The sequence below is a fragment of the Anomaloglossus baeobatrachus genome, chromosome 11 (assembly GCF_048569485.1).
Source record: "Anomaloglossus baeobatrachus isolate aAnoBae1 chromosome 11, aAnoBae1.hap1, whole genome shotgun sequence".
Lineage (NCBI taxonomy): Eukaryota > Metazoa > Chordata > Amphibia > Anura > Aromobatidae > Anomaloglossus > Anomaloglossus baeobatrachus.
In genome coordinates this window covers 2,893,177-2,921,083 of record NC_134363.1, presented here as the reverse complement: position 1 = coordinate 2,921,083, position 27,907 = coordinate 2,893,177, and the positions used below count along the sequence as shown (strand labels likewise).

Below are 27,907 nucleotides of genomic sequence, written 5' to 3'. Positions count from 1 at the left end.
TGTCCGCTGGACATTACCAGACCCTCCAAGTGTCCACTGCACATTACCAGACCCTCCCAGTGTCCGCTGCACATTACCAGACCCCCCAAGTGTCCGCTGAGCATTACCAGACCCTCCCAGTGTCCGCTGAGCATTACCAGACCCCCCAAGTGTCCGCTGAGCATTACCAGACCCTCCCAGTGTCCGCTGAGCATTACCAGACCCCCCAAGTGTCCGCTGAGCATTACCAGACCCCCCAAGTGTCCGCTGAGCATCACAAGACCCTCCAAGTGTCCTCTGCACGTTACCAGACCCTCCCAGTGTCCGCTGACCATTACCAGACCCTCCAAGTGTCCGCTGAGCAGTACCAGACCCTCCAAGTGTCCGCTGAGCATTACCAGACCCTCCAAGTGTCCGCTGAGCATTACCAGACCCCCCAAGTGTCCGCTGAGCATTACCAGACCCTCCAAGTGTCCGCTGAGCATTACCAGACCCCCCAAGTGTCCACTGAGCATCACCAGACCCCCCAAGTATCCGCTGAACATTACCAGACCCTCCAAGTGTTCGCTGAGCATTACCAGACCCTTCAAGTGTCCGCTGAGCATTACCAGACCCTCCAAGTGTCCACTGCACATTACCAGACCCTCCAAGTGTCCGCTGAGCATCACCAGACCCTCCAAGTGTCCGCTGAGCATCACCAGACCCCCCAAGTGTCCGCTGAACATTACCAGACCCTCCAAGTGTGTCCGCTGAGCAGTACCAGACCCTCCAAGTGTCCGCTGGACATTACCAGACCCTCCAAGTGTCCACTGCACATTACCAGACCCTCCAAGTGTCCGCTGAGCATCACCAGACCCCCCAAGTATCCGCTGAACATTACCAGACCCTCCAAGTGTCCGCTGAACATTACCAGACCCCCCCAAGTGTCCGCTGAGCATTACCAGACCCTTCAAGTGTCCGCTGCACATTACCAGACCCTCCAAGTGTCCGCTGAGCATTACCAGACCCCCCAAGTGTCCGCTGAGCATTACCACACCCCCCAAGTGTCCGCTGTACATTACCAGACCCTCCAAGTGTCCGCTGAGCATTACCAGACCCCCCAAGTGTCCGCTGAGCATCACCAGACCCCTCAAGTGTCCGCTGAGCATCACCAGACCCCCCAAATGTCCGCTGAGCATTACCAGACCCCCCAAGTGTCCACTGGACATTACCAGACCCCCCAAGTGTCTGCTGAGCATTACCAGACCCCCAAGTGTCCGCTGAGCATTACCAGACCCTCCAAGTGTCCGCTGCAGCAGCATGATGTGGATTGCGCAGTGCACTAGTCTTGCGTTGAACGCTGCAGCACAGCTCTGGCGCATGCGCTGTGCATCTTCCCTTCTAGAAGCTGAGAACCTATCTCTGTTCTGCGCAGGCGCCGGGGTCTTGCTCTAACTTTGGTGTCAGAAAGAAATGGAGCCTGCGCAGAAGATAAATGGGAACTCTACCTATATAAAGCAATATGCGCTGCGCATGCGCCGCTGCTCTCCTACACACTGCAGCACAAGCCCCTGGAGAGTCTGGAAACTCCCTGCATGCACCATGTCAGGTACGCAGCAGTACTGCGGAGTAATGCGCATCAGTGCAGAAGATCAAACACCTGAAGGGTGGGAAGGGTTTATAGAGAATGTCCATGGTGTTATTTTGCTTCTGTAGATGTTGGGTGCCCATAGATGATAGCGGGGTCTCTGAGGCCCCCCCCCACGATATGCGACACTCACCACATCCCACATGGACTTGGCCGGCATACAGGAGTCGCAGTGCACCAGGGACTCCGTCGACTGCGGGAATGTGTTGGGGACGCTGTAACTGAAGCACTGACCCAGGCAGGCCCTGAAAGAGAAGAGGGCAAACGGGGTGACAACATCCACAGATGACCCCCAGACTCCTGAACATGGCTGCAGAGTGCTCCCCCCCTGCCCAGAGAGTGCCCCCCTACACACAGAGCGCTCCACCCTACACACAGAGCACTCCACCTGCACACAGAGCGCTCCACCTACCCAGAGAGCTCTCCACCTGCAGACAGAGCGCTCCACCTGCACACAGAGCGCTCCACCTACACACAGAGCACTCCCCCCTACACACAGAGCGCTCCCCCCTACACACAGAGTGCTCCCCCTACACACAGAGCGCTCAACCTACACACAGAGCGCTCAACCTACACACAGAGCACTCAACCTACACACAGAGCACTCCCCCCTACACACAGAGCACTCCCCCCTACACACAGAGTGCTTCCCCCTACACACAGAGCGCTCCCCCCTACACACAGAGCGCTCCCCCCTACACACAGAGCGCTCCCCCCTACACACAGAGTGCTTCCCCCTACACACAGAGCACTCCCCTCTACACACAGAGTGCTTCCCCCTACACACAGAGCGCTCCCCCCTACACACAGAGCGCTCCCCCCTACACACAGAGCGCTCCCCCTACACACAGAGCACTCCCCCCTACACACAAAGCGCTCCCCCCTACACACAGAGCGCTCCCCCTACACACAGAGCGCTCCCCCTACACACAGAGTGCTCCCCCCTACACACAGAGCACTCCCCCCTACACACAGAGCGCTCCACCCTACACACAGAGCGCTCCCCCTACACACAGAGCGCTCCCCCTACACACAGAGCGCTCCCCCTACACACAGAATGCTCCCCCTACACACAGAACGCTTCCCCCTACACACAGAGCACTCCACCTGCACAAAGAGTGCTCCCCCTACACACAGAGTGCTCCCCCTACACACAGGGCGCTTCCCCCTACACACAGAGCACTCCACCTGCACACAGAGTGCTCCCCTCTACACACAGAGCGCTCCCCCTACACACAGAGCACTCCCCTCTACACACAGAGCGCTCCCCCTACACACAGATCGCTTCCCCCTACACACAGCGCGCTCCCCCTACACACAGAGTGCTCCCCCTACACACAGAGCGCTTCCCCCTACACACAGAGCACTCCACCTGCACACAGAGTGCTCCCCCCTACACACAGAGTGCTCCCCCCTACACACAGAGCACTCCCCTCTACACACAGAGCGCTCCCCCTACACACAGATCGCTTCCCCCTACACACAGCGCGCTCCCCCTACACACAGAGTGCTCCCCCTACACACAGAGCGCTTCCCCCTACACACAGAGCACTCCACCTGCACACAGAGTGCTCCCCCCTACACACAGAGCACTCCCCCCTACACACAGAGTGCTCCCCCTACACACAGAGCACTCCCCCTACACACAGAGCACTCCACCTGCACACAGAGTGCTCCCCCCTACACACAGAGCACTCCCCCCTACACACAGAGTGCTCCCCCTACACACAGAGCACTCCCCCCTACACACAGAGCGCCCCCCTACACACAGAGCACTCCACCTGCACACAGAGTGCTCCCCCCTACACACAGAGCACTCCCCCCTACACACAGAGCGCTCCCCCTACACACAGAGCGCTCCCCCTACACACAGAGCGCTCCCCCCTACACACAGAGCGCTCCCCCTACACAGAGAGTGCTCCCCCCTACACACAGAGCACTCCCCCCTACACACAGAGCGCTCCCCCTACACACAGAGCGCTCCCCCTACACACAGAGTGCTCCCCCTACACACAGAGCGCTCCCCCTACACACAGAGTGCTCCCCCCTACACACAGAGCACTCCCCCCTACACACAGAGCGCTCCCCCTACACACAGAGCGCTCCCCCTACACACAGAGTGCTCCCCCCTACACACAGAGTGCTCCCCCCTACACACAGAGTGCTCCCCCTACACACAGAGTGCTCCCCCCTACACACAGAGCGCTCCCCCTACACACAGAGTGCTCCCCCCTACACACAGAGCACTCCCCTCTACACACAGAGCGCTCCCCCTACACACAGAGCGCTCCCCCTGCCATTAGAGTGCTCCCCCCTACACACAGAGCGCTCCCCTCTACACACAGAGCGCTCCCCCTACACACAGAGCGCTCCCCCTGCCATTAGAGTGCTCCCCCTACACACAGAGCGCTCCCCCTGCCATTAGAGTGCTCCCCCCTACACACAGAGCGCTCCCTCTACACACAGAGCACTCCCCCTACACACAGAGCGCTCCCCCTACACACAGAGCGCTCCCCCTGCCATTAGAGTGCTCCCCCCTACACACAGAGCGCTCCCCTCTACACACAGAGCGCTCCCCCTACACACAGAGCGCTCCCCCTGCCATTAAAGTGCTCCCCCCTACACACAGAGCGCTCCCCTCTACACACAGAGCGCTCCCCCTACACACAGAGCGCTCCCCCTGCCATTAGAGTGCTCCCCCTGCCATTAGAGTGCTCCCCCCTACACACAGAGCGCTCCCCCCTACACACAGAGCGCTCCCCCTACACACAGAGCGCTCCCCCTACACACAGAGTGCTCCCCCTACACACAGAGCGCTCCCCCTACACACAGAGCACTCCACCTGCACACAGAGTGCTCCCCCTACACACAGAGCGCTCCCCCTACACACAGAGCGCTCCCCCCTACACACAGAGCGCTCCCCCTACACACAGAGCGCTCCCCCTGCCATTAGAGTGCTCCCCCTGCCATTAGAGTGCTCCCCCCTACACACAGAGCGCTCCCCCCTACACACAGAGCGCTCCCCCTACACACAGAGCGCTCCCCCTGCCATTAGAGTGCTCCCCCTACACACAGAGCACTCCCCCCTACACACAGAGCGCTCCCCCTGCCATTAGAGTGCTCCCCCTACACACAGAGCACTCCCCCCTACACACAGAGCGCTCCCCCTGCCATTAGAGTGCTCCCCCTACACACAGAGCACTCCCCCCTACACACAGAGCGCTCCCCCTGCCATTAGAGTGCTCCCCCTACACACAGAGCACTCCCCCCTACACACAGAGCGCTCCCCCTGCCATTAGAGTGCTCCCAGGCTGGCGGCACATCACAGGCAGGGAGTTACCGTCCTGGAATGGGGGGATTAGATTCAGTTATAAACTTATAAAAACTTATAAAATGCTGAAAAATCTTCCATATAATAAAGCTCAGCCGGGGGCTCACACTGGTCGGGGGTCTGCAGCTCTGGCTGTGACTGGAGCGATTCCAGGGATCACATTTCAGCCGCACAGTTCGGGGGTCACAGCTCGGGGTCAGAGTTCGGGGGTCCCACATCGGAGCCACACCTTAGGGGTCACACCTTAGGGGTCACAGTTTGGGGGTCACACCTCGGGGTCAGAGTTCGGGGTCACACCTCAGAGTCACACCTCGGGGTCAGAGTTTGGGGGTCACACCTCGGGGTCAGAGTTCGTGGGTCACACCTCGGGGTCAGAGTTCGAGGGTCACACCTCGGGGTCAGAGTTCGGGGGTCACACTTCGGGGGCACTCACCTGTTCTGGATGGACTTGGACTCGCAGCCGCTGTGCCCCACAATCTGTGTGATGTTTTTAGCCTCACACCAGGCGCTTTTATCAGGGAACAGGGCCAACCTATTAATGGGGGGAGGAGCGGCGAAGACCCCGGCCTGAAGAAGGAAGCCGAGCAGAAACCGGATCATCATCGACACCTAGGCCTGAAGAGAGAAAAGGAGTATTATAGCACCATTTATTCCATGCCGCATCACATGTGAACAGGGGCAGACACAATACAGCACAAGCCACACACTGGCACAGGAGGAGTGAGGACCGCGAGGGGGAAGGGTAGAGCGCAAAGGGGCAGTATTATAGCAGTTATATTCTTGTATATAGGGGGCAGTATTATAGTAGATATATTCTTGTATATAGGGGCACTATTATAGTAGTTATATTCTTGTAGATAGGAGCGGTATTATAGTAGTTATATTCTTGTATATAGGGGCAGTATTATAGTAGTTATATTCTTGTATATAGGGGCAGTATTATAGTAGTTATATTCTTGTATATAGGGGCAGTATTATAGTAGTTATATTCTTGTATATAGGGGCAGTATTATAGTAGTTATATTCTTGTATATAGGGGGCAGTATTATAGTAGTTATATTCTTGTATATAGGGGCAGTATTATAGTAGTTATATTCTTGTACATAGGGGGACAGTATTATAGAAATATTCTTGTACATAGGGGCAGTATTATAGTAGTTATATTCTTGTACATAGGGGCAGTATTATAGTAGTTATATTCTTGTATATAGGGGCAGTATTATAGTAGTTATATTCTTGCATATAGGGGCAGTATTATAGTAGTTATATTCTTGCATATAGGGGCAGTATTATAGTAGTTATATTCTTGCATATAGGGGCAGTATTATGGTAGTTATATTCTTGTATATAGGGGGCAGTATTATAGTAGTTATATTCTTGTATATAGGGGGCAGTATTATAGTAGTTATATTCTTGCATATAGGGGACAGTATTATAGCAGTTATATTCTTGTACATGGGGGCAGTATTATAGTAGTTATATTCTTGTACATAGGGGACAGTATTATAGCAGTTATATTCTTGTACATGGGGGCAGTATTATAGTAGTTATATTCTTGTACATAGGGGACAGTATTATAGTAATATTCTTGTACATAGGGGGCAGTATTATAGTAGTTATATTCTTGTACATAGGGGCAGTATTATAGTAGTTATATACTTGTATATAGGGGGCAGTATTATAGTAGTTATATTCTTCCACATAGGGGCAGTATTATAGTGGTTATATTCTTGTACATAGGGGACAGTATTATAGTAGTTATATTCTTGTACATAGGGGCAGTATTATAGTAGATATATTCTTGTACATAGGGGCAGTATTATAGTAGGTATATTCTTACGCATAGGGGCAGTATTATAGTGGTTATATTCTTGTACATAGGGGGCAGTATTATAGTAGTTATATTCTTGTACATAGGGCCAGTATTATAGTAGTTATATTTTTGTACATAGTGGGCAGTATTATAGTAGTTATATTCTTGTACATAGGGGGCAGTATTATAGTAGTTATATTCTTGTATATAGGGGCAGTATTATAGTGGTTATATTCTTGTACATAGGGGGCAGTATTATAGTATATATATTCTTGTATATAGGGGGCAGTATTATAGTAGTTATATTTTTGTACATAGGGGGCAGTATTATAGTAGTTATATTCTTGTACATAGGGGGCAGTATTATAGTAGTTATATTCTTGTATATAGGGGCAGTATTATAGTAGTTATATTCTTGTACATAGGGGGCAGTATTATAGTAGTTATATTCTTGTATATAGGAGCAGTATTATAGTAGTTATATTCTTGTACATAGGGCCAGTATTATAGTAGTTATATTCTTGTATATAGGGGCAGTATTATAGTAGTTATATTCTTGTACATAGGGGGCAGTATTATAGTAGTTATATTCTTGTATATAGGGGCAGTATTATAGTAGTTATATTCTTGTACATAGGGGCAGTATTATAGTAGTTATATTCTTGTACATAGGGGCAGTATTATAGTAGTTATATTCTTGTATATAGGGGCAGTATTATAGTAGTTATATTCTTGTACATAGGGGCAGTATTATAGTAGTTATATTCTTGTATATAGGGGCAGTAATATAGTAGTTATATTCTTGTATATAGGGCCAGTATTATAGTAGTTATATTCTTGTATATAGGGGCAGTATTATAGTAGTTATATTCTTGTACATAGGGGGCAGTATTATAGTAGTTATATTCTTGTATATAGGGGCAGTATTATAGTAGTTATATTCTTGTATATAGGGCCAGTATTATAGTAGTTATATTCTTGTATATAGAGGCAGTATTATAGTAGTTATATTTCTGTACATAGGGGGCAGTATTATAGTAGTTATATTCTTGTATATAGGGGGCAGTATTATAGTAGTTATATTCTTGTATATGGGGGCAGTATTATAGTAGTTATATTCTTGTCTATAGGGGGCAGTATTATAGTAGTTATATTCTTGTACATAGGAGCAGTATTATAGTAGTTATATTCTTCTACATAGGGGGCAGTATTATAGTGGTTATATTCTTGTACATAGGGGCAGTATTATAGTAGTTATATTCTTGTACATAGAGGGCAGTATTATAGTAGTTATATTCTTGTATATAGGGGACAGTATTATAGTATTATTCTTGTACATAGGGGCAGTATTATAGTAGTTATATACTTGTATATAGGGAGCAGTATTATAGTAGTTATATTTTTGTACATAGGGGCAGTATTATAGTAGTTATATTTTTGTACATAGGGGCAGTATTATAGTAGTTATATTCTTGTATATAGGGGGCAGTATTATAGTAGTTATATTCTTGTATATAGGGGACAGTATTATAGTATTATTCTTGTACATAGGGGCAGTATTATAGTAGTTATATACTTGTATATAGGGAGCAGTATTATAGTAGTTATATTTTTGTATATAGGGAGCAGTATTATAGTAGTTATATTTTTGTACATAGGGGCAGTATTATAGTAGTTATATTTTTGTACATAGGGGCAGTATTATAGTAGTTATATTCTTGTATATAGGGGGCAGTATTATAGTAGTTATATTCTTGTATATAGGGGGCAGTATTATAGTAGTTATATTCTTGTATATAGGGGACAGTATTATAGTAGTTATATTCTTGTACATAGGGGACAGTATTATAGTAGTTATATTCTTGTATATAGGGGGCAGTATTATAGTAGTTATATTCTTGTACATAGGGGCAGTATTATAGTAGTTATATTTTTGTACATAGGGGCAGTATTATAGTAGTTATATTCTTGTATATAGGGGGCAGTATTATAGTAGTTATATTCTTGTATATAGGGGACAGTATTATAGTATTATTCTTGTACATAGGGGCAGTATTATAGTAGTTATATACTTGTATATAGGGAGCAGTATTATAGTAGTTATATTTTTGTATATAGGGAGCAGTATTATAGTAGTTATATTTTTGTACATAGGGGCAGTATTATAGTAGTTATATTTTTGTACATAGGGGCAGTATTATAGTAGTTATATTCTTGTATATAGGGGGCAGTATTATAGTAGTTATATTCTTGTATATAGGGGGCAGTATTATAGTAGTTATATTCTTGTATATAGGGGACAGTATTATAGTAGTTATATTCTTGTACATAGGGGACAGTATTATAGTAGTTATATTCTTGTATATAGGGGGCAGTATTATAGTAGTTATATTCTTGTATATAGGGGGCAGTATTATAGTAGTTATATTCTTGTACATAGGAGCAGTATTATAGTAGTTATATTCTTGTATATAGGGGACAGTATTATAGTAATATTCTTGTACATAGGGGCAGTATTATAGTAGTTATATACTTGTATATAGGGAGCAGTATTATAGTAGTTATATTCTTGTACATAGGGGGCAGTATTATAGTAGTTATATTTTTGAACATAGGGGCAGTATTATAGTAGTTATATTCTTGTATATAGGGGGCAGTATTATAGTAGTTATATTCTTGTATATAGGGGGCAGTATTATAGTAGTTATATTCTTGTACATAGGGGCAGTATTATAGTAGTTATATTCTTGTACATAGGGGACAGTATTATAGTAGTTATATTCTTGTATATAGGGGGCAGTATTATAGTAGTTATATTCTTCCACATAGGGGCAGTATTATAGTGGTTATATTCTTGTACATAGGGGACAGTATTATAGTAGTTATATTCTTGTACATAGGGGCAGTATTATAGTAGATATATTCTTGTACATAGGGGCAGTATTATAGTAGGTATATTCTTACGCATAGGGGCAGTATTATAGTGGTTATATTCTTGTACATAGGGGGCAGTATTATAGTAGTTATATTCTTGTATATAGGGGCAGTATTATAGTGGTTATATTCTTGTACATAGGGGGCAGTATTATAGTATATATATTCTTGTATATAGGGGGCAGTATTATAGTAGTTATATTTTTGTACATAGGGGGCATTATTATAGTAGTTATATTCTTGTACATAGGGGGCAGTATTATAGTAGTTATATTCTTGTATATAGGGGCAGTATTATAGTAGTTATATTCTTGTACATAGGGGGCAGTATTATAGTAGTTATATTCTTGTACATAGGGCCAGTATTATAGTAGTTATATTCTTGTATATAGGGGCAGTATTATAGTAGTTATATTCTTGTACATAGGGGGCAGTATTATAGTAGTTATATTCTTGTATATAGGGGCAGTATTATAGTAGTTATATTCTTGTACATAGGGGCAGTATTATAGTAGTTATATTCTTGTATATAGGGGCAGTATTATAGTAGTTATATTCTTGTACATAGGGGCAGTATTATAGTAGTTATATTCTTGTATATAGGGGCAGTAATATAGTAGTTATATTCTTGTATATAGGGCCAGTATTATAGTAGTTATATTCTTGTATATAGGGGCAGTATTATAGTAGTTATATTCTTGTACATAGGGGGCAGTATTATAGTAGTTATATTCTTGTATATAGGGGCAGTATTATAGTAGTTATATTCTTGTATATAGGGCCAGTATTATAGTAGTTATATTCTTGTATATAGAGGCAGTATTATAGTAGTTATATTTCTGTACATAGGGGGCAGTATTATAGTAGTTATATTCTTGTATATAGGGGCAGTATTATAGTGGTTATATTCTTGTACATAGGGGGCAGTATTATAGTATATATATTCTTGTATATAGGGGGCAGTATTATAGTAGTTATATTTTTGTACATAGGGGGCAGTATTATAGTAGTTATATTCTTGTACATAGGGCCAGTATTATAGTAGTTATATTCTTGTATATAGGGGCAGTATTATAGTAGTTATATTCTTGTACATAGGGGCAGTATTATAGTAGACACATTGGTGAGGGGCAGTGTCATACTATGAGTGTTTTCCACATTGAGTATTGCTGGTAATCCCGGCGCTGTCCAGCAGAGGTCCTCGTGCTCCCTGTATAATGGGCTGTTCTGAGCACTGACCCCGGGTGACCTGAATGTGTCCTGTGCATGTCGCTGCACTCCTGTAGGTAACAGGGCAGGACAGGCGGACGCTGAGTGCACAATATCAGCACTAATGTATGAATGGCTGCCATTGTACCATATATAATACATATATAATATACACGGCGCTGCCCAGGTTATAGCAGAGCTCTCTATATATAAGGTGCTGCTCATGTTATAGCAGAGCTCTCTATATATAAGGTGCTGCTCATGTTATAGCAGAGCTCTCTATATATAAGGTGCTGCTCATGTTATAGCAGGAGCTCTCTATATATAAGGTGCTGCTCATGTTATAGCATGAGATCTCTATATATAAGGTGCTGCTCATGTTATAGCAGAGCTCTCTATATATAAGGTCCTGCTCATGTTATAGCAGGAGATCTCTACATATAAGGTGCTGCTCATGTTATAGCAGGAGCTCTCTATATATAAGGTGCTGCTCATGTTATAGCAGAGCTCTCTACATATAAGGTGCTGCTCATGTTATAGCAGAGCTCTCTATATATAAGGCGCTGCTCATGTTATAGCAGGAGATCTCTATATATAAGGTGCTGCTCATGTTATAGCAGGAGATCTCTATATATAAGGTGCTGCTCATGTTATAGCAGGAGATCTCTATATATAAGGTGCTGCTCATGTTATAGCAGAGCTCTCTATATATAAGGTGCTGCTCATGTTATAGCAGAGCTCTCTATATATAAGGTGCTGCTCATGTTATAGCAGAGCTCTCTATATATAAGGTGCTGCTCATGTTATAGCAGAGCTCTCTATATATAAGGTGCTGCTCATGTTATAGCAGGAGATCTCTATATATAAGGTGCTGCTCATGTTATAGCAGGAGCTCTCTATATATAAGGTGCTGCTCATGTTATAGCAGGAGATCTCTATATATAAGGTGCTGCTCATGTTATAGCAGAGCTCTATATATATAAGGTGCTGCTCATGTTATAGCAGGAGATCTCTATATATAAGGTGCTGCTCATGTTATAGCAGGAGCTCTCTATATATAAGGTGCTGCTCATGTTATAGCAGGAGATCTCTATATATAATGTGCTGCTCATGTTATAGCAGAGATCTCTATATATAAGGTGCTGCTCATGTTATAGCAGAGATCTCTATATATAAGGTGCTGCTCATGTTATAGCAGGAGATCTCTATATATAAGGTGCTGCTCATGTTATAGCAGAGCTCTCTATATATAAGGTGCTGCTCATGTTATATCAGAGCTCTCGATATATAAGGTGCTGCTCGTGTTATAGCAGAGATCTCTATATATAAGGTGCTGCTCATGTTATAACAGGAGATCTCTATATATAAGGTGCTGCTCATGTTATAGCAGGAGATCTCTATATATAAGGTGCTGCTCATGTTATAGCAGAGCTCTCTATATATAAGGTGCTGATCATGTTATAGCAGAGCTCTCTATATATAAGGTGCTGCTCATGTTATAGCAGGAGCTCTCTATATATAAGGTGCTGCTCATGTTATAGCAGGAGATCTCTATATATAAGGTGCTGCTCATGTTATAGCAGGAGATCTCTATATGTAAGGTGCTGCTCATGTTATAGCAGAGCTCTCTATATATAAGGTGCTGCTCATGTTATAGCAGGAGATCTCTATATATAAGGTGCTGCTCATGTTATAGCAGGAGATCTCTATATATAAGGTGCTGCTCATGTTATAGCAGAGCTCTCTATATATAAGGTGCTGCTCATGTTATAGCAGGAGCTCTCTATATATAAGGTGCTGCTCATGTTATAGCAGGAGATCTCTATATATAAGGTGCTGCTCATGTTATAGCAGGAGCTCTCTATATATAAGGTGCTGCTCATGTTATAGCAGAGCTCTCTATATATAAGGTGCTGCTCATGTTATAGCAGAGCTCTCTAGATATAAGGTGCTGCTCGTGTTATAGCAGAGCTCTCTATATATAAGGTTCTGCTCATGTTATAGCAGGAGATCTCTATATATAAGGTGCTGCTTATGTTATAGCAGGAGATCTCTATATATAAGGTGCTGTTCATGTTATAGCAGGAGGTCTCTATATATAAGGTGCTGCTCATGTTATAGCAGAGCTCTCTATATATAAGGTGCTGTTCATGTTATAGCAGGAGCTCTCTATATATAAGGTGCTGCTCATGTTATAGCAGGAGATCTCTATATATAAGGTGCTGCTCATGTTATAGCAGGAGATCTCTATATATAAGGTGCTGCTCATGTTATAGCAGAGCTCTCTATATATAAGGTGCTGATCATGTTATAGCAGAGCTCTCTATATATAAGGTGCTGCTCATGTTATAGCAGGAGCTCTCTATATATAAGGTGCTGCTCATGTTATAGCAGGAGCTCTCTATATATAAGGTGCTGCTCATGTTATAGCAGAGCTCTCTATATATAAGGTGCTGCTCATGTTATAGCAGGAGATCTCTATATATAAGGTGCTGCTCATGTTATAGCAGAGCTCTCTATATATAAGGTGCTGCTCATGTTATAGCAGGAGATCTCTATATATAAGGTGCTGCTCATGTTATAGCAGAGCTCTCTATATATAAGGTGCTGCTCATGTTATAGCAGGAGCTCTCTATATATAAGGTGCTGCTCGTGTTATAGCAGGAGATCTCTATATATAAGGTGCTGCTCGTGTTATAGCAGGAGATCTCTATATATAAGGTGATGCTCATGTTATAGCAGGAGCTCTCTATATATAAGGTGCTGCTCATGTTATAGCAGGAGGTCTCTATATATAAGGTGCTGCTCATGTTATAGCAGGAGATCTCTATATATAAGGTGCTGCTCATGTTATAGCAGGAGATCTCTATATATAAGGTGCTGCTCATGTTATAGCAGAGCTCTCTATATATAAGGTGCTGCTCATGTTATAGCAGAGCTCTCTATATATAAGGTGCTGCTCATGTTATAGCAGGAGATCTCTATATATAAGGTGCTGCTCATGTTATAGCAGGAGATCTCTATATATAAGGTGCTGCTCATGTTATAGCAGGAGATCTCTATATATAAGGTGCTGCTCATGTTATAGCAGGAGATCTCTATATATAAGGTGCTGCTCATGTTATAGCAGAGCTCTCTATATATAAGGTGCTGCTCATGTTATAGCAGGAGATCTCTATATATAAGGTGCTGCTCATGTTATAGCAGAGCTCTCTATATATAAGGTGCTGCTCATGTTATAGCAGAGCTCTCTATATATAAGGTGCTGCTCATGTTATAGCAGAGCTCTCTATATATAAGGTGCTGCTCATGTTATAGCAGGAGATCTCTATATATAAGGTGCTGCTCATGTTATAGCAGGAGCTCTCTATATATAAGGTGCTGCTCATGTTATAGCAGAGCTCTCTATATATAAGGTGCTGCTCATGTTATAGCATGAGATCTCTATATATAAGGTGCTGCTCATGTTATAGCAGGAGATCTCTATATATAAGGTGCTGCTCATGTTATAGCAGGAGCTCTCTATATATAAGGTGCTGCTCGTGTTATAGCAGGAGATCTCTATATATAAGGTGCTGCTCATGTTATAGCAGGAGATCTCTATATATAAGGTGCTGCTCATGTTATAGCAGGAGCTCTCTATATATAAGGTGCTGCTCGTGTTATAGCAGGAGATCTCTATATATAAGGTGCTGCTCATGTTATAGCAGGAGATCTCTATATATAAGGTGCTGCTCATGTTATAGCAGGAGCTCTCTATATATAAGGTGCTGCTCATGTTATAGCAGGAGATCTCTATATATAAGGTCCTGCTCATGTTATAGCAGGAGATCTCTATATATAAGGTGCTGCTCATGTTATAGCAGGAGATCTCTATATATAAGGTGCTGCTCATGTTATAGCAGGAGCTCTCTATATATAAGGTGCTGCTCATGTTATAGCAGGAGATCTCTATATATAAGGTGCTGCTCATGTTATAGCAGGAGCTCTCTATATATAAGGTGCTGCTCATGTTATAGCAGGAGCTCTCTATATATAAGGTGATGCTCATGTTATAGCATACCTCTCTATATATAAGGTGCTGCTCATGTTATAGCAGGAGCTCTCTATATATAAGGTGCTGCTCATGTTATAGCAGGAGATCTCTATATATAAGGTGCTGCTCATGTTATAGCAGGAGATCTCTATATATAAGGTGCTGCTCATGTTATAGCAGGAGCTCTCTATATATAAGGTGCTGCTCATGTTATAGCAGGAGATCTCTATATATAAGGTCCTGCTCATGTTATAGCAGGAGATCTCTATATATAAGGTGCTGCTCATGTTATAGCAGGAGATCTCTATATATAAGGTGCTGCTCATGTTATAGCAGGAGCTCTCTATATATAAGGTGCTGCTCATGTTATAGCAGGAGATCTCTATATATAAGGTGCTGCTCATGTTATAGCAGGAGCTCTCTATATATAAGGTGCTGCTCATGTTATAGCAGAGCTCTCTATATATAAGGTGCTGCTCATGTTATAGCAGAGCTCTCTATATATAAGGTGCTGCTCATGTTATAGCAGGAGATCTCTATATATAAGGTGCTGCTCATGTTATAGCAGGAGATCTCTATATATAAGGTGCTGATCATGTTATAGCAGGAGCTCTATATATATAAGGTGCTGCTCATGTTATAGCAGGAGATCTCTATATATAAGGTGCTGCTCATGTTATAGCAGGAGCTCTATATATATAAGGTGCTGCTCATGTTATAGCAGGAGATCTCTATATATAAGGTGCTGCTCATGTTATAGCAGAGCTCTCTATATATAAGGTGCTGCTCATGTTATAGCAGAGCTCTCTCTATATATATATAAGGTGCTGCTCATGTTATAGCAGAGCTCTTTATATATAAGGTGCTGCTCGTGTTATAGCAGAGCTCTCTATATATAAGTGCAGCTCATGTTATAGCAGAGCTCTCTATATATAAGGTGCTGCTCATGTTATAGCAGAGATCTCTATATATAAGGTGCTGCTCATGTTATAGCAGGAGATCTCTATATATAAGGTGCTGCTCATGTTATAGCAGGAGATCTCTATATATAAGGTCCTGCTCATGTTATAGCAGGAGATCTCTATATATAAGGTGCTGCTCATGTTATAGCAGGAGATCTCTATATATAAGGTGCTGCTCATGTTATAGCAGGAGATCTCTATATATAAGGTGCTGCTCATGTTATAGCAGAGCTCTCTATATATAAGGTGCTGCTCATGTTATAGCAGGAGATCTCTATATATAAGGTGCTGCTCATGTTATAGCAGAGCTCTCTATATATAAGTGCAGCTCATGTTATAGCAGAGCTCTCTATATATAAGGTGCTGCTCATGTTATAGCAGGAGATCTCTATATATAAGGTGCTGCTCATGTTATAGCAGGAGATCTCTATATATAAGGTGCTGCTCATGTTATAGCAGAGCTCTCTATATATAAGGTGCTGCTCGTGTTATAGCAGAGCTCTCTATATATAAGGTCCTGCTCATGTTATAGCAGGAGATCTCTATATATAAGGTGCTGCTCATGTTATAGCAGGAGATCTCTATATATAAGGTGCTGCTCATGTTATAGCAGGAGATCTCTATATATAAGGTGCTGCTCATGTTATAGCAGGAGATCTCTATATATAAGGTGCTGCTCATGTTATAGCAGGAGATCTCTATATATAAGGTGCTGCTCATGTTATAGCAGAGCTCTCTATATATAAGGTGCTGCTCATGTTATAGCAGGAGTTCTCTATATATAAGGTGCTGCTCATGTTATAGCAGGAGATCTCTATATATAAGGTGCTGCTCATGTTATAGCAGAGCTCTCTATATATAAGGTGCTGCTCATGTTATAGCAGAGCTCTCTATATATAAGGTGCTGCTCATGTTATAGCAGAGGAGGTCTCTATATATAAGGTGCTGCTCATGTTATAGCAGGAGATCTCTATATATAAGGTCCTGCTCATGTTATAGCAGGAGATCTCTATATATAAGGTGCTGCTCATGTTATAGCAGGAGATCTCTATATATAAGGTGCTGCTCATGTTATAGCAGGAGATCTCTATATATAAGGTGCTGCTTGTGTTATAGCAGGAGATCTCTATATATAAGGTGCTGCTCATGTTATAGCAGAGCTCTCTATATATAAGGTGCTGCTCATGTTATAGCAGAGCTCTCTATATATAAGGTGCTGCTCATGTTATAGCAGAGCTCTCTATATATAAGGTGCTGCTCATGTTATAGCAGGAGATCTCTATATATAAGGTGCTGCTCATGTTATAGCAGAGCTGCAGTTGTTCGGATTGTATTTCCAGCTGCTCTCAGCAGAGGAGCTCATGTATTAGTAATATTTATTATTATGCTAACTTTTATAGCGCTATCGAGCCACTGTGCTGCCCTATATATAGTACAGTGCTAACCACTGAGCCACCATTCTACCGTATAGATAGTACAGTGCTAACCAGTGAACCGTGTTTCCATATATATATATATTACAATGGTAAACACTGAGCCACCATGCTATTCTATATCTAGTATAGTGCTGACCACTGAGCCATCGTGCTGCTATATATATAGTGCAGTGCCAACCACTGAGCAACCGTGCTGCTCTGTATATAGTACAGTGGTAACCACTGAGCCACCATGCTGCTCTATATAGTACAATGCCAACCACTGAGCCACCATGCTGCTCTATATATACTACAGTACTAACCACTGAGCCACCATGCTGCTCTATATATAGTACAGTGGTAACCACTAAACCATCATGCTGCTCTATATATAGTACATTGTTAACAACTGAGCCACCATGCTGCTCTGTACAGTACAGTGCCAGCCACTGAGCCACCGTGCTGCCCTATATATAGTACAGTGCTAACCACTGAGCCACCGTGCTGCTCTATATATAGTACAGTGGTAACCACTGAGCCACCGTGCTGCTCTATATATAGTACAGTGGTAACCACTGAGCCACCGTGCTGCTCTATATATAGTACAGTGCCAACCACTGAGCCACCGTGCTGCTCTATATATAGTACAGTGGTAACCGCTGAGCCACCGTGCTGCTCTATATATAGTACAGTGGTAACCACTGAGCCACCATGCTGCTCTATATATAGTACAGTGGTAACCACTGAGCCACCGTGCTGCTCTATATATAGTACAGTGCCAACCACTGAGCCACCGTGCTGCTCTATATATAGTACAGTGGTAACCACTGAGCCACCGTGCTGCTCTATATATAGTACAGTGGTAACCACTGAGCCACCGTGCTGCTCTATATATAGTACAGTGCCAACCACTGAGCCACCGTGCTGCTCTATATATAGTACAGTGGTAACCACTGAGCCACCGTGCTGCTCTATATATAGTACAGTGGTAACCACTGAGCCACCATGCTGCTCTATATATAGTACAGTGGTAACCACTGAGCCACCGTGCTGCTCTATATATAGTACAGTGCCAACCACGGAGCCACCGTGCTGCTCTATATATAGTACAATGGTAACCACTGAGCCACCGTGCTGCTCTATATATAGTACAGTTGTAACCACTGAGCCACCGTGCTGCTCTATATATAGTACAGTGCCAACCACTGAGCCACCGTGCTGCTCTATATATAGTACAGTGGTAACCACTGAGCCACCATGCTGCTCTATATATAGTACAGTGCCAACCACTGAGCCACCGTGCTGCTCTATATATAGTACAGTGGTAACCACTGAGCCACCGTGATTCTCTTGCTCTCCACGATGATATTTTCCAGGCTCTTCAGTGTTGAGAAATGATCATCCGTGAAATCCCCGAAACGTGTAAATAACCTGCGCAGATTCCGCGACTGTGCACAGCGGCGACAATAGAAAGCGGCTGATCCATAATCACAGGAGCCGCGGCCACATGATGGGGAGAGGAGTGCTGCTCCGAGCAAGGGTGAGATACACAGCTCAGCAGACAGTATCACACAGGAGAGGATTAGATACACAGCTCAGCAGACAGTATCACACAGGAGAGGATTAGATACACAGCTCAGCAGACAGTATCACACAGGAGAGGACTAGATACACGGCTCAGCAGACAGTATCACACAGGAGAGGATTAGATACACGGCTCAGCAGACAGTATCACACAGGAGAGGATTAGATACACAGCTCAGCAGACAGTATCACACAGGAGAGGATTAGATACACGGCTCAGCAGACAGTATCACACAGAGGATTAGATACACAGCTCAGCAGACAGTATCACACAGAGAGGATTAGATACACAGCTCAGCAGACAGGATCACACAGGAGAGGATTAGATAGACAGCTCAGCAGACAGTATCACACAGGAGAGGATTAGATACACGGCTCAGCAGACAGTATCACACAGAGAGGATTAGATACACAGCTCAGCAGACAGTATCACACAGAGAGGATTAGATACACAGCTCAGCAGACAGTATCACACAGGAGAGGATTAGATACACAGCTCAGCAGACAGTATCACACAGGAGAGGATTAGATACACGGCTCAGCAGACAGTATCACACAGAGGATTAGATACACAGCTCAGCAGACAGTATCACACAGAGAGGATTAGATACACAGCTCAGCAGACAGGATCACACAGGAGAGGATTAGATAGACAGCTCAGCAGACAGTATCACACAGGAGAGGATTAGATACACGGCTCAGCAGACAGTATCACACAGAGAGGATTAGATACACAGCTCAGCAGACAGTATCACACAGAGAGGATTAGATACACAGCTCAGCAGACAGGATCACACAGGAGAGGATTAGATACACAGCTCAGCAGACAGTATCACACAGGAGAGGATTAGATACACGGCTCAGCAGACAGTATCACACAGAGGATTAGATACACAGCTCAGCAGACAGTATCACACAGAGAGGATTAGATACACAGCTCAGCAGACAGTATCACACAGGAGAGGATTAGATACACAGCTCAGCAGACAGTATCACACAGGAGAGGATTAGATACACAGCTCAGCAGACAGTATCACACAGAGAGGATTAGATACACAGCTCAGCAGACAGTATCACACAGAGAGGATTAGATACACAGCTCAGCAGACAGTATCACACAGGAGAGGATTAGATACACAGCTCAGCAGACAGTATCACACAGAGAGGATTAGATACACAGCTCAGCAGACGGTATCACACAGGAGAGGATTAGATACACAGCTCAGCAGACAGTATCACACAGGAGAGGATTAGATACACAGCTCAGCAGACAGTATCACACAGAGGATTAGATACACAGCTCAGCAGACAGTATCACACAGAGGATTAGATACACAGCTCAGCAGACAGTATCACACAGGAGAGGATTAGATACACAGCTCAGCAGACAGTATCACACAGAGAGGATTAGATACACAGCTCAGCAGACAGTATCACACAGGAGAGGATTAGATACACGGCTCAGCAGACAGTATCACACAGAGGATTAGATACACAGCTCAGCAGACAGTATCACACAGAGAGGATTAGATACACAGCTCAGCAGACAGTATCACACAGGAGAGGATTAGATACACAGCTCAGCAGACAGTATCACACAGGAGAGGATTAGATACACAGCTCAGCAGACAGTATCACACAGAGAGGATTAGATACACAGCTCAGCAGACAGTATCACACAGAGAGGATTAGATACACAGCTCAGCAGACAGTATCACACAGGAGAGGATTAGATACACAGCTCAGCAGACAGTATCACACAGAGAGGATTAGATACACGGCTCAGCAGACAGTATCACACAGGAGAAGATTAGATACACGGCTCCGCAGACAGTATCACACAGGAGAGGATTAGATACACAGCTCAGCAGACAGTATCACACAGAGAGGATTAGATACACAGCTGAGCAGACAGTATCACACAGAGAGAATTAGATACACAGCTCAGCAGACAGTATCACACAGTAGAGGATTACATACACAGCTCAGCAGACAGTATCACACAGGAGAGAATTAGATACACAGCTCAGCACACAGTATCACACAGAGAGGATTAGATACACAGCTCAGCAGACAGTATCACACAGAGAGGATTAGATACACAGCTCAGCAGACAGTATCACACAGGAGAGGATTAGATACACAGCTCAGCAGACAGTATCACACAGGAGAGGATTAGATACACAGCTCAGCAGACAGTATCACACTGAGAGGATTAGATACACAGCTCAGCAGACAGTATCACACAGTAGAGGATTAGATACACAGCTCAGCAGACAGTATCACACAGGAGAGAATTAGATACACAGCTCAGCAGACAGTATCACACAGAGAGGATTAGATACACAGCTCAGGAGACAGAATCACACAGAGAGGATTAGATACACAGCTCAGCAGACAGTATCACACAGGAGAGGATTAGATACACAGCTCAGCAGACAGTATCACACAGGAGAGGATTAGATACACAGCTCAGCAGACAGTATCACACAGGAGAGGATTAGTTACACAGCTCAGCAGACAGTATCACACAGGAGAGGATTAGATACACAGCTCAGCAGACAGTATCAAACAGGAGAGTATTAGATACACAGCTCAGCAGACAGTATCACACAGGAGAGGATTAGATACACAGCTCAGCAGACAGTATCACACAGAGAGGATTAGATACACAGCTCAGCAGACAGTATCACACAGGAGAGGATTAGATACACGGCTCAGCAGACAGTATCACACAGAGGATTAGATACACAGCTCAGCAGACAGTATCACACAGAGAGGATTAGATACACAGCTCAGCAGACAGTATCACACAGGAGAGGATTAGATACACAGCTCAGCAGACAGTATCACACAGGAGAGGATTAGATACACAGCTCAGCAGACAGTATCACACAGAGAGGATTAGATACACAGCTCAGCAGACAGTATCACACAGAGAGGATTAGATACACAGCTCAGCAGACAGTATCACACAGGAGAGGATTAGATACACAGCTCAGCAGACAGTATCACACAGAGAGGATTAGATACACGGCTCAGCAGACAGTATCACACAGGAGAAGATTAGATACACGGCTCCGCAGACAGTATCACACAGGAGAGGATTAGATACACAGCTCAGCAGACAGTATCACACAGAGAAGATTAGATACACAGCTGAGCAGACAGTATCACACAGAGAGAATTAGATACACAGCTCAGCAGACAGTATCACACAGTAGAGGATTAGATACACAGCTCAGCAGACAGTATCACACAGGAGAGAATTAGATACACAGCTCAGCACACAGTATCACACAGAGAGGATTAGATACACAGCTCAGCAGACAGTATCACACAGAGAGGATTAGATACACAGCTCAGCAGACAGTATCACACAGGAGAGGATTAGATACACAGCTCAGCAGACAGTATCACACAGGAGAGGATTAGATACACAGCTCAGCAGACAGTATCACACAGAGAGGATTAGATACACAGCTCAGCAGACAGTATCACACTGAGAGGATTAGATACACAGCTCAGCAGACAGTATCACACAGTAGAGGATTAGATACACAGCTCAGCAGACAGTATCACACAGGAGAGAATTAGATACACAGCTCAGCAGACAGTATCACACAGAGAGGATTAGATACACAGCTCAGGAGACAGTATCACACAGAGAGGATTAGATACACAGCTCAGCAGACAGTATCACACAGGAGAGGATTAGATACACAGCTCAGCAGACAGTATCACACAGGAGAGGATTAGATACACAGCTCAGCAGACAGTATCACACAGGAGAGGATTAGTTACACAGCTCAGCAGACAGTATCACACAGGAGAGGATTAGATACACAGCTCAGCAGACAGTATCAAACAGGAGAGTATTAGATACACAGCTCAGCAGACAGTATCACACAGGAGAGGATTAGATACACAGCTCAGCAGACAGTATCACACAGAGAGGATTAGATACACGGCTCAGCAGACAGTATCACACAGGAGAGGATTATATACACAGCTCAGGAGACAGTATCACACAGAGAGGATTAGATACACAGCTCAGCAGACAGTATTACAGAGAGGATTAGATACACGGCTCAGCAGACAGTATCACACAGGAGAGGAATAGATACACAGCTCAGCAGACAGTATCACACAGAGAGGATTAGATACACAGCTCAGCAGACAGTATCACACAGGAGAGGATTAGATACACAGCTCAGCAGACAGTATCACACAGAGAGGATTAGATACACGGCTCAGCAGACAGTATCACACAGGAGAGGATTAGATACACAGCTCAGGAGACAGTATCACACAGAGAGGATTAGATACACAGCTCAGCAGACAGTATCACAGAGAGGATTCGATACACGGCTCAGCAGACAGTATCACACAGGAGAGGATTAGATACACAGCTAAGCAGACAGTATCACACAGGAGAGGATTAGATACACGGCTCAGCAGACAGTATCACACAGGAGAGGATTAGATACACAGCTCAGCAGACAGTATCACACAGAGAGGATTAGATACACAGCTCAGCAGACAGTATCACACAGGACAGGATTAGATACACGGCTCAGCAGACAGTATCACACAGAGAGGATTAGATACATGGCTCAGCAGACAGTATCACACAGGATAGGATTAGATACACGTCTCAGCAGACTTTATCACACAGGAGAGGATTAGATACACGGCTCAGCAGACAGTATCACACAGGAGAGGATTAGATACACAGCTCAGCAGACAGTATCACACAGAGAGGATTAGATACACAGCTCAGCAGACAGTATCACACAGAGAGGATTAGATACACAGCTCAGCAGACAGTATCACACAGGAGAGGATTAGATACACAGCTCAGCAGACAGTACCACACAGGAGAGTATTAGATACACAGCTCAGAAGACAGTATCACACAGGAGAGGATTAGATACACAGCTCAGCAGACAGTATCACACAGAGAGGATTAGATACACAGCTCAGCAGACAGTATCACACAGGAGAGGATTAGATACACAGCTCAGCAGACAGTATCACACAGGAGAGGATTAGATACACAGCTCAGCAGACAGTATCACACAGAGAGGATTAGATACACGGCTCAGCAGACAGTATCACACAGGAGAGGATTAGATACACAGCTCAGGAGACAGTATCACACAGAGAGGATTAGATACACAGCTCAGCAGACAGTATCACAGAGAGGATAAGATACACGGCTCAGCAGACAGTATCACACAGGAGAGAATTAGATACACAGCTCAGCAGACAGTATCACACAGGAGAGAATTAGATACACAGCTCAGCAGACAGTATCACACAGGAGAGGATTAGATACACAGCTCAGCAGACAGTATCACACAGAGAGGATTAGATACACGGCTCAGCAGACAGTATCACACAGGAGAGGATTAGATACACAGCTCAGGAGACAGTATCACACAGAGAGGATTAGATACACAGCTCAGCAGACAGTATCACAGAGAGGATTCGATACACGGCTCAGCAGACAGTATCACACAGGAGAGGATTAGATACACAGCTCAGCAGACAGTATCACACAGGAGAGGATTAGATACACGGCTCAGCAGACAGTATCACACAGGAGACGATTAGATACACAGCTCAGCAGACAGTATCAGACAGAGAGGATTAGATACACAGCTCAGCAGACAGTATCACACAGGACAGGATTAGATACACGGCTCAGCAGACAGTATCACACAGGAGAGGATTAGATACATGGCTTCACAGACAGTATCACACAGGATAGGATTAGATACACGGCTCAGCAGACGGTATCACACAGGAGAGGATTAGATACACGGCTCAGCAGACAGTATCACACAGGAGAGGATTAGATACACAGCTCAGCAGACAGTATCACACAGGATAGGATTAGATACATGGCTCAGCAGACGGTATCACACAGGACAGGATTAGATACACAGCTCAGCAGACAGTATCACACAGGATAGAATTAGATACACGGCTCAGCAGACAGTATCACACAGGATAGGATTAGATACACGGCTCAGCAGACAGTATCACACAGGAGAAGATTAGATACACAGCTCAGCAGACAGTATCACACAGGAGAGGATTAGATACACAGCTCAGCAGACAGTATCACACAGGAGAGGATTAGATACACAGCTCAGCAGACAGTATCACACAGGAGAGGATTAGATACACAGCTCAACAGACAGTATCACACAGGAGAGGATTAGATACACAGCTCAGCAGACAGTATCACACAGAGAGGATTAGATACACAGCTCAGCAGACAGTATCACACAGGAGAGGATTAGATACACAGCTCAGCAGACAGTATCACACAGAGAGGATTAGATACACGGCTCAGCAGACAGTATCACACAGGAGAGGATTAGATACACAGCTCAGGAGACAGTATCACACAGAGAGGATTAGATACACAGCTCAGCAGACAGTATCACAGAGAGGATTAGATACACGGCTCAGCAGACAGTATCACACAGGAGAGGATTAGATACACAGCTCAGCAGACAGTATCACACAGGAGAGGATTAGATACACGGCTCAGCAGACAGTATCACACAGGAGAGGATTAGATACACAGCTCAGCAGACAGTATCACACAGAGAGGATTAGATACACAACTCAGCAGACAGTATCACACAGGACAGGATTAGATACACGGCTCAGCAGACAGTATCACACAGGAGAGGATTAGATACATGGCTCAGCAGACAGTATCACACAGGATAGGATTAGATACACGGCTCAGCAGATGGTATCACACAGGAGAGGATTAGATACACGGCTCAGCAGACAGTATCACACAGGAGAGGATTAGATACACAGCTCAGCAGACAGTATCACACAGGATAGGATTAGATACATGGTTCAGCAGACGGTATCACACAGGACAGGATTAGATACACAGCTCAGCAGACAGTATCACACAGGATAGGATTAGATACACGGCTCAGCAGACAGTATCACACAGGAGAAGATTAGATACACAGCTCAGCAGACAGTATCACACAGGAGAGGATTAGATACACAGCTCAGAAGACAGTATCACACAGGAGAGGATTAGATACACAGCTCAGCAGACAGTATCACACAGGAGAGGATTAGATACACAGCTCAGCAGACAGTATCACACAGGAGAGGATTAGATACACGGCTCAGCAGACAGTATCACACAGGAGAGGATTAGATACACAGCTCAGCAGACAGTATCACACAGGAGAGGATTAGATACACAGCTCAGCAGACAGTATCACACAGGAGAGGATTAGATACAAGGCTCAGCAGACAGTATCACACAGGAGAGGATTAGATACATGGCTCAGCAGACAGTATCACACAGGAGAGTATTAGATACACGGCTCAGCAGACAGTATCACACAGGAGAGGATTAGATACACGGCTCAGCAGACAGTATCACACAGGAGAGGATTAGATACACAGCTCAGCAGACAGTATCACACAGGATAGTATTAGATACACAGCTCAGCAGACAACATCACACAGGAGAGGATTAGATACACAGCTCAGCAGACAGTATCACACAGGATAGGATTATATACACAGCTCAGGAGACAGCATCACACAGGAGAGGATTAGATACACGGCTCAGCAGACAGTATCACACAGGATAGGATTAGATACACAGCTCAGCAGACAGTATCACACAGGAGAGGACTAGATACACGGCTCAGCAGACAGTATCACACAGGACAGGATTAGATTCACAGCTCAGCAGACAGTATCACACAGGAGAGGATTAGATACACAGCTCAGCAGTCAGTATCACACAGGAGAGGATTAGATACACGGCTCAGCAGACAGTATCACACAGGAGAGGATTAGATACACAGCTCAGCAAACAGTATCACACAGGAGAGGATTAGATACACGGCTCAGCAGACAGTATCACACAGGATAGGATTAGATACACAGCTCAGCAGACAGTATCACACAGGAGAGGACTAGATACACGGCTCAGCAGACAGTATCACACAGGACAGGATTAGATTCACAGCTCAGCAGACAGTATCACACAGGAGAGGATTAGATACACAGCTCAGCAGACAGTATCACACAGGATAGGATTAGATACACCGCTCAGCAGACAGTATCATACAGGAGAGGATTAGATTCACAGCTCAGCAGACAGTATCACACAGGATATCACAGCTTAGATACACAGCTCAGCAGACAGTATCACACAGGATATCACAGCTTAGATACTGGTTGGATGCTGCGGTGCTGGCCCCGGTATGTGGGGCTTGTGGCCCCCGGGGCAGTCGTTTGTCGGGGCCTCCAGGTGGCTGCAGTAATTTGCAGTCCTGTGTAAATCCCCTTCACCTTCACTTTGGCGCAGCCTCCTCTCACCCTGCGCAGGAATGTTCCGCAGCCTCGGGGAGGAATTCGCTTTGGCTGCACATGAAGCGGCTCAGTATCTCTCCATCTACAAGAATGATGTCTCCCCAAGAGCAGAACTCCATTAACCCCTCAATGTCAGCAGCGGAACCGGGCGCCGCCAGCCCGGGAACTACAAGTCCCAGGACAAAGTGGGTCATTAGGCCCAAGAGGATCCAGAGGCCTACACTGCGCGGTCTGGATCTAAAGGGATCTGCCCCTTTAATGGCAGGGGATTGGAGGCCATAAGGTTCCTTTATGCCAATCAGAAGGGGCGAAACAACCCAGAATAATCCAATCACATGCTCTAATCACATCCAGAGCGGCATTCACAATTCTGTCAGATCTGGGGGTCGTACACACCACTGAGAACACGGGACTGGGGGCCGTACACACCACTGGGAACACGGGATTGGGGGCCGTACACACCACTGGGAACACGGGATTGGGGGCCGTACACACCACTGGGAACACGGGATTGGGGGCCGTACACACCACTGGGAACACGGGATTGGGGGCCGTTCACACCACTGAGAACACGGGACTGGGGGCCGTACACACCACTGGGAACACGGGACTGGGGGCCGTACACACCACTG

The 27,907-nt window shown here is 44.9% G+C and overlaps 1 protein-coding gene across 1 annotated transcript in view; it reads right to left on the bottom strand.

Annotated features, from left to right (window-relative positions):
- Positions 1–27,907, bottom strand: part of NBL1 (NBL1, DAN family BMP antagonist) — a 47,844-nt gene that overhangs the window by 3,799 nt on the left and 16,138 nt on the right. The window contains exons 2-3 of the mRNA XM_075329074.1: positions 5,371–5,552; positions 1,740–1,851 (exon numbers count right to left, since the gene is read on the bottom strand). Coding sequence (XP_075185189.1) covers positions 1,740–1,851; positions 5,371–5,540 — 282 coding nt within the window. The 5' untranslated portion in view covers positions 5,541–5,552. The remainder of the gene's footprint in view (positions 1–1,739; positions 1,852–5,370; positions 5,553–27,907) is intronic.